Source organism: Lycium barbarum, chromosome 11 (genome assembly GCF_019175385.1).
Source record: "Lycium barbarum isolate Lr01 chromosome 11, ASM1917538v2, whole genome shotgun sequence".
Taxonomy (NCBI): Eukaryota; Viridiplantae; Streptophyta; class Magnoliopsida; order Solanales; family Solanaceae; genus Lycium; species Lycium barbarum.
Window position 1 is genome coordinate 33,350,256 of NC_083347.1, and position 12,481 is coordinate 33,362,736.

Consider the following 12,481-nt stretch of genomic DNA (forward strand, 5'->3'; position numbering starts at 1 on the left):
TCAGTTTGTAACGTCTATAATTCTCTACTCCGACGTCCTATCGATGAGTGGTTTGTTGCATCATAAACTAGACTTGACGAACTTCATTTTAGGCTTTTGAAACGCCTTAAAACTCCAAATATGGATAGAGATATACCCCTCCAAAGTTGACTAAAAATCTATCCAGCATTTCTCAAATTTTCGTCGAACTTATTTTCTTCAATTTGCTCGATCTCGAAATATTCCGAAACCCTCCATACATGATATTTATCACTTATTATGCATGATAATGACCATATTCTTGTGTTTTAAAATACTCTTTCCCGATTACGACTTACAAGATCATAATCATCCATTATTTAAACAATATACTTAATAATGCCTCATTCCTCATACTCCAAAGTTGTTTTACCTAGTCGTAACTCGACATTCTTACATTCAAATTTAACAGTGTTTCTCCGAAGTACGGGGTGTAACAGTTCACATGGTAAGATTCAATATCATTTTGTCATCCATGCTTTCTTCCGTAGTGCTTCATCAGTATTACTTCAAGTAAAGCCGTTTGTAGCTGGCCAATTCGTTTGAGAAGTAATTTTTCATTTTTTGACGAGCAGATTGTATATAGTGAATCTTTAAAAGTGTCTTTTGAGTGTCAAATTATAAAAAAGGACAATATCAAGGCACATTTTATTATTAGAATTATTTAAAGAGAGAAAATTATTTTAAATATTTATTATGAAAGCCTTTTAAAGTTATGTGAAAAATACATTACTCGTATTTTCATAGAGATGGTCTTGTTACTTCGAAGAGGAAGAGGAGAAGAGAGCTAGACAAAAACAAAGGAAAAAAAAAAGATATGAAGGAAACCAAAAAGAATATGGAGAAAAGAGTTTGATTTAATATGAAAGATGTGCAAATTAATGAAAAATAATTCGGAAAATATAAATTTATGGTAAGAATTATTTGTTTGAAAAAAATTTAACTTTCCACTTTTGCCCTTGCTTTTTGAAAAGGGCAGCAATTCTTAGCTTCTTTGCAATAAAACGCTTCTGCTACCGGTTAAAAGTACTTTTTTTTGTTGGCTAAATGCCTCAATTAAAAGAGAATTATTTCACTTTAGAAAAAAATACTGTTAACCTTCAAAGCACTTGGCCAAACACACTATAATTCTGTAAATATTTTTTAAAACCATCAACGGATGTAAAATTTGAGAGTAAGCTTATTTCTCGCTGTCACTAACATTGAAATAGCGTAGAATCCGGCGATAATTGCATTCTAGAATCTCGATCACAATTTTGAGCGTTGGGGAGAACCATCTCCGGGGTGTAGGATTTTCTTTTCCAGTTATACACTAGCAGAAATTGGTTTCTACAGCATCCCATTATAAGTTCCTGTTTATTTCTGTTGATCATGTCTAGTTCTACATTACAGTGAAGCAATTGGTAAAACTTCTGTCCAATTACTTAGGTAGATAAATAGATACATACTATTCACAAGAACCATAAGACACTAACAGATTGCTCATGAAAATGTAAAATAGTATATTTGACACAATATACAACAGGATTGCAGGGAAGCTATACAATTACTTTCTCATCAATCACTTCCAGCACAGCATAATTCACAGCAAGCAAAGCAACCTAAGCATGCCATGGCACCCAGGAACTGTGTCATCACGATTGCACACTGATCGTTCATCTTTGAACACGTCCGAACACAGCACATGCAACAGCATATGTCACACATTTTTCCGCAGCAATTAGATGCTGCCTTCGCTAGAATCTCTGCTGTTTCAGGTTTTATCTCGGCGATTCCAGGAGGAATATTTTCAGCCGTCGCACTGTAGTCACCAAAACCAACCCCAAGATTCTGTAGCAGTATCTTTTTCTGCACTTTAGGCTCTTCAATCTTCTTAGAAGCAGTGGAGACCTGCTTCATTAAACTTTGGTTAAAGAAAAAATGCAATGGGGTGCTGATCTTTCAAATCACAGAGACTATTTTATATTCTTATGCCTATTGTGGCAACTTCATTGCTATACGGCATATAAGCACAACTCATGATTCCAGTAAAAAGATGTTTTAAACGAACCAAATAAAATTAGAAAATAGCTATTTCAACTACTCTTTCAAGTATACTCTGCTTATAATTGACTACTCAGAACTGCCAGATCTTAGCATAAACACTAAATTGTTTATGATCAGTAAGTCCCTACCTTCCGCTTGGAGGTTGATTCAGTGACTACTTTGCCTCTTTCGGTCTCTATCCATATCATGCGTGTATACTCAGAAATGATGGCATTTTGTATACTTGTTTGTGCTATCTGCAAGTAGGAGAAGGATGGTAAAAACTCCAAAAAAAATGAAGTCAAGAATACACGGGCAAAGATCATCAGATCGTAAAAATCCAACTAGGCATTCCAATGTAATATAGGAGGTGGTGGCAACCTTCTTTTCAAGGTCCTTATTTTCAGTCAACCAGGACTGAGCAGTAAGTAGTTCAACCTGATGCCTCGCCAACACCTGCACATTTAACATAGAAAGCAATTGAATCAATGTATCTCTTAAATCTAATATTCTCTCTCTTACTAATGGATAAAGTAATTCAGTAGGCAGCAGAAAAGCCAGAAAAAAAAAATCAGCAGCCAAATTAAGGAAATATATGGTTGAACTGTTAAAAACTCCTAAAGGCCCGTTAAAAAGGCATTGATGTATAAGTAACCAAAGAACTCAGCACAAGACATGGTAGTCGTTGAAGCTCTAGAAATCTCACAGCTGAATACACACACTCAGACCATGATCACCTTCACCAAGTTCTCCACAGCCTTCGACAAACGTGCAAAGGTTCATGAATGCCCACCAGGCATATAAGGCCAGTACAGCTACTAAAGTAACACTTAGATGATTCTTTCGTTGTACCTGCTCTTCTCTTGGGAGGAAATATGCAGATTCACAAGAGGTAAAAGTTATCCTGTTTGTGATTCCCTTATTATCTAAGACAGTTATGTTACCTTATTATCTAAGACAGTTATGTTACCTTATCAAGAGGTATGTCCTTTGCCTGTACAGCTTTCAGATCCAGGGAGAAGTTACTCAAGTCTGCAAGGGCTCCTTTAGCTTTAAGCGTCTCGGGGAATACTCCTCGGTATCTGCCTGACAACACTAATGGACCTTCGGATGAAAGGTCTGGAACTGGACTGGGAAACACCTATAGCAAATTTAAGGGTAGTTTCCTTAGGAAGCATGAATTAATATAGGAGAAACAGCATGAAACTTATGTATTAATAAAACATGCAGATCATACTAAAGTTATATCCATATTATACGTAGGTAGTTGTATCCAATTCTTCATAAATATATTCGTAGGACCTCTATTGTAAAACAATGTAAGAATCTTGTAACTGATTAGATTTGTTATTAGTTAAATGTTTGCACTATAATAATTGTGATCCATCCAAGAATTATCAATAAAAGAACAAATATCCTCCCTCACTTGCGCACCTCAAATTCTTCAAGACCCATCAAGGTTCTCAAAGGCAATATTCGCAAGAATATGTAAGAATCTTGTAACTGATTAGATTTGTTATTAGTTAAATGTTTGCACTATAATAATTGTGATCCATCCAAGAATTATCAATAAAAGAACAAATATCCTCCCTCACTTGCGCACCTCAAATTCTTCAAGACCATCAAGGTTCTCAAAGGCAATATTCGCAAGAATGATGGATGATGCCCTGGAGAACAGCTGCTCCATACGAACTTCAATGGAATCTGTACAAGACCACCAAACATAATGAGAAGGCAACTAAAATCAACAACTGCATTCAATTAGTCACGAAAAAATGCAGAAAACATATGTAACACTATATCAAGTATAGTATTGACTATAACAGCCCCCCAAGAAAAAACAGAAACAAGTTGCTGAACCTTCTTTGAAACCTCTGTCCTGGAAACTTGCATTGTTGTCATGGTCACACAAATAGGAACTGGCACTATTATTCTCAGGACAAATCACTATTAGTGGGACTGAGATAAGGAGTGCATGTCATCCTTGTTTCGGGATAAGTTACCATATTATCTTCATCCCAATGTCTTAGTTCAACTAGTCAGTTGTCACAATTGTGCATACAAAATTATTTGACACTAAGTGGAGTATATAAAGAGAAGGGACCATGTCCAGATCAAAAAGTAATTTATCCTGAAGGAAATCGAACTATTTTAATCCTTGAATCGAAGGATAATAATTATAGTGCTATCTTCAATCTTGTTGTAAGAGCTTATATATGGGGAAAATTTTTTTAAAAAAATGCTGCAGAATCACTAAACTTACCAACATCATAAGCAGCATTATAGTGGCCACGACTCATAATCGCAAGCATGCGGAGAAAGTAATGGTTGCAGAACAATCCTGAAATTAGTCAAGTTAGAATTTGTTATTAAAAAGCATAACTGCAAAGAACAAATGATTCGATTCAGATCCCTAGAACGGTAAAAACTCCCCAAATCTAAGACCATCATGATTTAGGTGTCCAATGGGATGCATTGCCAAAAGTTTGGTTACTTCCTCAAAACATTCACACAACCTACAAAAACAAGTTCTTACCGAGCTTGGACGCATACAGAAAATGTGACGAAATGAAAACCAGTACGTAGATTAGCAAGATTTTGAACAAAGATTAGTCAGGTTAAAATCCGAGATTCATGCATCTCCTCTACCAAAATACTTTTCTTATGGGCACATCTCCTCTACCAAAATACTTTTCTTATGGGCAGGGGGTGGGTGGGGGAACTTTGGAGGTGGCAATGCTTCTTCCGAATACATACCTATCCCAAACGTGTAAAGCCGCGGGCACATCATTTTGTTTTGCATCAGATGACTCTTCAGAACATCACAGATGTGTCTTTCGTCTTCAACAGCTCCATCAGTGACCAGGAAAATAATAGGAATGTGTTGCTTGGTATAGGAAAACATCTCCATGGCCTGAGATAAAGGTAAAAGTGTTGTCTTAGATTTGTCAGAAATATACAGGTATGATAAAGTTCTATGAATTCAGTAGAACTTCAATATCATGATCTCAACATTCTAGGAACAGTAAGCGATGAAGATGAATGTATATCTCCCTGTCAGTCCAATATGCGCCAGACTCCCAGGAAATCCAGCCAACTTGCAAATAAGGTTACAATAAGTGTAAATAATGCTTCTTGTTAGAGATTGACCATATATTTTTTTCCCATTATATATTGATGAAAAAAGGGATATTAGTTTCTCTTTTCCAAAATGCTCAAAGCAAATGATATTCAACTAACAACTAGGTTCTTACTGTCCTAAAAATATTCTTGGGACGAAACCAGTGTCATTAAATAGAATCTCATGCATCGAGAAGAGATGATCGATTGTGAATATCTAAAAATAGTGTCCCAATTTTTTCTAGTTTATCAGATGAGAAATGCTGGCTAACACCCAAAACCAGATGAGAAAATATTCTTGGGACGAAACCAGTGTCATTAAATAGAATCTCATGCATCGAGAAGAGATGATCGATTGTGAATATCTAAAAATAGTGTCCCAATTTTTTCTAGTTTATCAGATGAGAAATACTGGCTAACACCCAAACGTTTTTGTCGGTCATAGTTTGAATAGAACGTCACGTAAATTGCAGCCTAGCCTAGTGTCCAGCTAGATGCAGTCACAGATGCACATGAAGCAACTAAAAGCAACCGTGCAAACCAACAATTCATCCTTAAATCATTTTATAACCATAGATAAAAATTAGGTATATATATATATATATATATATATATATATATATATATATATATATATATATAACTCAATGTCCTAGTCCATGTAAAAGTTCGGAACACAATAAGCATTTCTCAGTTGCATTTCATTGTTTATAGCAACCGTTATTAATGCAAAAGAAGAACCCTCGGTGGTTCTGTTCGTTATAACCTTGATATTCTGCTCATATGGAAGCAGTTTATACGAATACCAAGCAGACCACTGTTACATTTTCTTTTCATTCTTCATGTTTTTCACCAAACGTAGAAGCTTGATACTATCCCAGATAGATCATCTACTCCAACTCAATAGATGAGATGATTAACAAGTTACAAAATATGGCTTGCAACTAACTAAAATAGATGAAAAAAATAATATAACGTGAAACGGTTATCTTAAAAATCGGGTATGACCTGAGTCAATGGATTCAAAATATTTGTGCCGCCACCAGCAATAAAGTTTGTGCCAATCCATTGAGTTGCGTTTTCAATAGCCTTCTTGGTTGCCAACTCGAGCGATGATGAAAAAAGGTACTTTTCGCTGTTGAAAGCTATTATACTAAACAGATCTTGGGAATCAAGCTTTGACAAGGCTGTACAAAGCGCTTGTTTGGTATCCTCAATTGGTTTTCCCTTCATGCTCCCACTTATATCAACAACAAATACCACTTCCTTTCTGAAGACCTATCAGAAATTTCAAGTCACAATGAAAAAAGTTTTTCCTTAGTAAGTACAAGAAGAGCATTGACACTTCATATTTATAATAGTCCTTCAAAGCAATAAGAGGGACATTGAGAACAAATAATGAAAAAACAAGTCAAAATATTCTGCAAGTACAAGATTACCTACTTCCTGTTACATGTTATTGGTTGATCATACCTTCATAGATAATATAAAAACACAAATAAATATGGAAATACTAAATGGCATTGCTGTTGTATCTTATGTTACCACCTTCGAAAAGTAAATGCTAATCAAGTAATCTTCTAGGAAAATCAGGTGAGTTGGGCATGAATATGCATGATCGTGTTTAAATGCTATTGGTTGATGATTTCTCTTCTACAGATAATATATAAGCTCAAATAAATATGGAAACAATAAATGTTATTGCTGTGATATCTTATTTTTCCACCTCCAAAAAGTGAATACTAATCAAGTAATCTTCCGGACAAAGCAGGTGAGTTGGGCATGAATATGCATGATCATATACCAATAACTGCAAATATTTTTTAGCTGAACCACACAATCAACCTATCCTTTAGCACATCAATTACGTCTTTTGACCTAGTAGAGCAACTAGCAATCTGGCATGAGGACGGAACATCATAGGACTCAGAGCCTGTTTGGATGTGCTTATAACTTTTGGCTTATTTTTGTTATTTATTATTTAAGCATTAAAAAAATGCTTAAAAGCACTTTTTTATTTTACCCAAACACTAAAAAAGTGCTTAAAAGCTATTTTGGCTTAAAAGCACCTGAAATAAGCCAATCCAAACAGGCTCTCAATAGATGCTAAATGTAGAAGAGCAACTAGCAATCTGGCATGAGGATGGAACATCATAGGACTCAATAGATGCTGAATGTAGAAGAATAACTAACAGATATCCATTGGTCTCCTATAAATTTGTCAAAAAAAATAAACTTTTGGAGAACAAATTTTAAATGCAAAGGTTAACGTAAGAAAAAGAAAAAGAATACCAACCTTCCTACACTGCTGGTCTCCCGGAAAAAGAGTGCAACAAAACATCTCTCTCTGGTCACTGTCAAGTAGTGGAGGTGATTGCAAAAATACACTGCCATGAGTATGACTCGAGGAAACCTGAAAACAGCGTGGTGATGGATGATAGAGTTTCTTGCAGCCCAAATTGTGAACAGATATATAGAAAATGTCAATTTAACATTGCTGGAGCTAAAAAACAGCAAGATAGTTACCCTAGTGGCTAATAGTTTGACCTTCCCTTCCAGGAAGTTAGAACTATGCTTTATATTATATGATCAACACAAATTCATGTAAGACCTACCGTGTAAGAAAAAACAAAGTTACTACTTGACCAATTTAGGACATCAGCTTCATAAAAGAAGCCCAACTTTCCGGCCTGACGTTGTCGCTCCTAACAACAAAACAAATATAACCTGATGTCACAATTGTTCATCAACCACAAAACTAAAAATCAGTGGAATATATAACAGGCCACACCTTCAAAGGGTGACTAGTGGTCTTGCACATAACTTCTGTTCCAGGACCAGAGTTAACATTAAGCTGTATCTTTTCTCTTTTGGAGATCTTCTTTCCAGCTGGAGTGACGAAGTCTGGGAAACTAAAGGGTACGTCCAACGTTAGCTGGCCATTGCAATATAATAACTTCTGAGACCATCTAATTGTGATGGAGATGTTGGTACCACCATCCACCTAGAGGTAAGTACATCATTAGATTGAACAATAATGAAGAAGAGAGTGGGTTATATAGGACACTCTGATAAATTTACCTGTGGTATTGTAAGGGTAAAAATGTGGGGCTTCAGAAAGCATCCATCTTCAATTTTGGCTACCGTTTCTGTTTCGCTTGCATCATCCATGGTAACTAATTTAGTGCAGTAAGATTTCCTGGGTAACTCAACCTCGACACCTAGAATTGAACCCTGTTAGCCAAATAATTTATCACTTGAGAACAAACAATCAGCAATGTTTCACTTTTGTGAAACAAAAAAACATGAAGCAAGGAAGAATCTAACATAAGCAGCAAAATATATATTTTCTGATAACGAATAAGAAGCAAAACTTTTAATGAGACAACTGCTGAGATTAATGTCATGCTGACAACTTATTCAATGAGACACAGTTGATCAGATCTCCGTTATGCTGACAACTCCCATGTCATGAAAGCACCAATCAATCATCAACTACCCCTCTTTCCCAAATTAGTTGGGTTGGCTATATAAATCCTCTATGTCCATTCTGCTCTACTCATGTCCGTTTCATTCCAATACAAATAACCTGAATATTAAGGCAAATTAGAGGCTCTCTAATACTAGATTCTCTGATCTCACACTTACCCCTTAAACAAATGTACAAGTTTCTACCTGACAAACACCAGGCCTAACGTAACAACAACAAACCCAGTGAAATCCCACAAAAAGGGTAGAGTGTACACAGACCTTACCCCTACCTTGAGAGGTAGAGATTGGGCCTAATGTAAATGTTACAAAAATAGCAAAGCCTTAATTCCAATTATTTTGTGTCGCCTCTTTGGTTCACGTCATAAAAGCACCAAACGAGCTAAATTATGTTCATTTCGCAACAAAAAGACGAGAAGACAGAAAAGATCTCCTTAAACCAAAAAAAGAACACAGGAGAAGAAAGAAGAAACACCACGTTCTTTGTAACCGTTAATACAGAGAACCAGAATGGGGAAGATACCTACAACTAGACATGCTACATTGCCTTGCGAGGAAAGAATTATAGTACAAACATAACAAAATCCAAAGGTATTCCTAAAAAAAATTTAAAAAAAAAATTAAAAAAAAAAAAAAGAACTGTGTTATCAGGATCATCGGCATCTTTAGAGGGTAACATTAGAAATCACATTGTGAAAAAACATTTCCTAAGAGATTAAGATTGTGCGCTAACAGTTTATAATTTCCTTTTACACCATCAAGTTGAGATAATCTTAACCTACAAGTAGCTTCTCATAGCAAACCTGATCCGATTACCGCTAGAACCGAGCAAGAAACCTCTTATTATTAAATTAAAGATTAAACTACACCAATAGCGTAAAAATTATTTACATTGTTCATATATATAACCTAATGGGGGGAAGAATCTTTTACTTCTCTAAAACTAAGAGCTTTATGTGATCTCTAATTCCTTTCTTTTTCTTTTTTGATTGGTTATGAGATCTCTACTTAATTAATTTCAAAAGAGGACATTACATGCATCACAGAACTCATAAAGAGAAACTAAGTTACCCGGGATTATAATCCTTGGACTAATTTATCCTAAAATAATACTCCCACTGTCCCAATTTAAGTGTCTTACTTTCCTTATTGCTCTATCCCAAAAAGAGTGACTTGTTCTATATTTATTAAGTTCACAATCCAAATCATACTCCCTCCGTCCCAATATAAGTGTCTTACTTTCCTTTTTGCTCTGTCCCAAAAAGAGTGTCTCTTTCTATATTTAGTAAGTTCACAATTCAAATAATATTCTCTCCATCCCAATTCAAGTGTCTTACTTCCCCTTTTTGGTATGTACCAAAAGAGTACCTCTTTCTATATTTAGTAAGTTAACAAATTCAAACATCCTACCTGGCAAGTTCAAAACCACAAGACTCAAAAGGATATTTTAGTGCATTAAACACATCTTTAATTTAGGACCACAAGATTCAAATGTCTCTTTTTATTCCTTAAACTCTGTATCAAGTCAAATCAGACAAACAAACTGAAACGGAGGGAGTACCAAATTTGATGGGATAAGGTGGGATATCCAAGACTAAGTTTGGCAGTATTAAATTTATAGTACTTTGTTTCGTTTAAGGTACAAAATTTATGCCTTCACCCAAATTAAATTAAATCCCAAACGTAATCCGAGAATATCCAACCTTATCCAGCGTACCAAAACAACCCTTATGAGTAACTCAGACCAACAAGTACTGAAAACTAAAAGAAAAGGAACAAACTTTTCACAAAAGGAAAAAATTATTGAATTATACCTGTTAGACATGAGAAAAATCGCAACTTATATTATTTTTTCGTATAGTTTGTTTTTGTTTTTTTTAATATGTAAATATTCGTTTCAGTTAACCTAATCTAATGCGATTCAGCTTCAAAAATTAGTCAAATTGACTCTCGATATGCATGACAGAACTCATAAACAGAAACGTTATGGGCAACTCAGACAAAAAGAAAAAATACTTCAAATTAAAACAAACAACACATTAAATTAGAAAGAAAACAAAAATTATTGAATTAAATTACCTGTTCACCCATAGGAACAGCAATACGACAATCACAACTGCGACTACCCATAACACAATGTACACGCCACTCTCCTTTAACAGTAATAAACGCCGTTTGATCCAAATAACAATCAGCTTCAACTGAAATCCCGTTCATTTGTAACGGAATCAAAGCAGGTGGATCACACCTGCCATGCACGTGAGGTTGATAACTTGGTATGTCAGGGTTATCAACAATACCTGGATCGTTAATTACAGCGTAACACATAACTGATTCCGGTAAGTATGATGACGACGCCGTTTTATACATTGATGTTATTGGTTTTGGTGGAGCTACTGCTCTGTCTTTACCGAAATAAATACGTTTTGATAGATGTACACCGTTTTCAACTGATTTTGAGAATTCTTCTGCCATTTTAATTAATTAAATGTATGATTTGAGTAGGGCTTTTTTGGCGACGGTGACTGGCCGTTGATTGAGGATAGGGATGATGTCTAATTTTGGTAAATGAACTGTATTGGAGAAAGTTTTTTGTACTTAACTTTACTTTGCCCAGCTTTATACGCACGACGATGATAAAAAAGTGGGGCCGTTTTCGTTGTCTAACTACACCTTTTATTTTTTCTAAATGATCCCTAATGTTTGAGAATAAATTTAAAATAGTCTCTTGAGTATGTATTGAACAGTTTTGATCCTTACTGTTTGTCAAAAGTTAACAATCTAGGTTTCTATTAAAATATTTACATAATTGTCTGTTAGATTTAATGAAAACACGTATTATGCTGTATAATTTTTTATAGTTTTTGCTATTTTTAATTTATTCTTAGAATTTGATGGAGCTTTCATAGGTGTACTTTCTGCTATTTTTTTATATATATATAGTGTCTAGTGTACTTTTTAATGTTGCATATTTTAGGATCTGACAGAACTACAAGGGTGTTTGGATTGACTTATTTTAAGTATTTTTTGGCTTAACTCTTTTTCTATTATTTGTAGTGTTTGCCAAAAATAAAAAGTTCTTTTAAACACTTACTTTTAAGTTAAAAAGGTGCTAAAAGCCAAAAATTAGGTACATTTCCAACTTATAGCTTTTAGCTTTTAGCTTATAAGCTATTTGTAAAATGTCAATCCAAACACCCACTATAATTAAATCTTTTTTTCACTATTCCTATATATTGTTAAATATTTGACGGAGACGAAGGACCCGTTTGGCCATGAGAAGTTTTCACTTTTTTCCGAAAAATTATTTCACTTTATTTGAAGATCAGTGTTTGGCCATGAAAATTTCAAATACAATTTGAAGGTGTATTTGGAATTTGAAAAACAACTAAAATATTATTTTCACTTTCACCACATTCAAACAACCAAATATTCTTTGCAAAAACTATAACCAAACACAATTCTATCTTCAGCTCCAACTTAAAAATTCCAAATAAAGTGAAAAATATTTGGTTTTCATGGCCAAAGGCCTACTAAAAGTGTAACTTTGGATCAAAACTGTTTCAATGCAACTTAAAAATAATTTTGAACCTATCTTTAAACATGAGGGACCATATTTACTATTTCTTCGAAATAAATGATCAAAATAATAAACAAATGCCGGCCCGTTAAGAGGCTCCAAGGTCCAGGCTGGAGTTCCGTTGTAGGGAATTAAAGATGTCTTTGGCCAACATGTGAGACCGTGTTTCTTTTCCCAAGTACCCTACAGGTTACCGTTGGGCGTTGGCTTATCCTTCTTTACATATTTTTTGCATACTTAATAGGGAAT

At 34.8% G+C, this 12,481-nt stretch overlaps 1 protein-coding gene across 1 annotated transcript; it reads right to left on the reverse strand.

Annotated features, from left to right (window-relative positions):
- Positions 1–1,360: 1,360 nt before the first annotated feature.
- On the reverse strand, positions 1,361–11,257 carry LOC132616626 (uncharacterized). Its single transcript, XM_060331169.1, has 13 exons — positions 10,732–11,257; positions 8,245–8,397; positions 7,955–8,167; positions 7,779–7,868; positions 7,460–7,576; positions 6,172–6,441; positions 4,801–4,957; positions 4,307–4,384; positions 3,647–3,747; positions 3,014–3,184; positions 2,425–2,499; positions 2,193–2,300; positions 1,361–1,908 (listed from the first exon to the last, which is right to left on the reverse strand). The coding sequence occupies exons 1-13, from the start codon at positions 11,125–11,127 to the stop codon at positions 1,576–1,578; spliced, it is 2,262 nt and encodes a 753-aa protein (XP_060187152.1). The 5' UTR covers positions 11,128–11,257; the 3' UTR covers positions 1,361–1,575.
- Between the last annotated feature and the right edge of the window lie 1,224 nt (positions 11,258–12,481).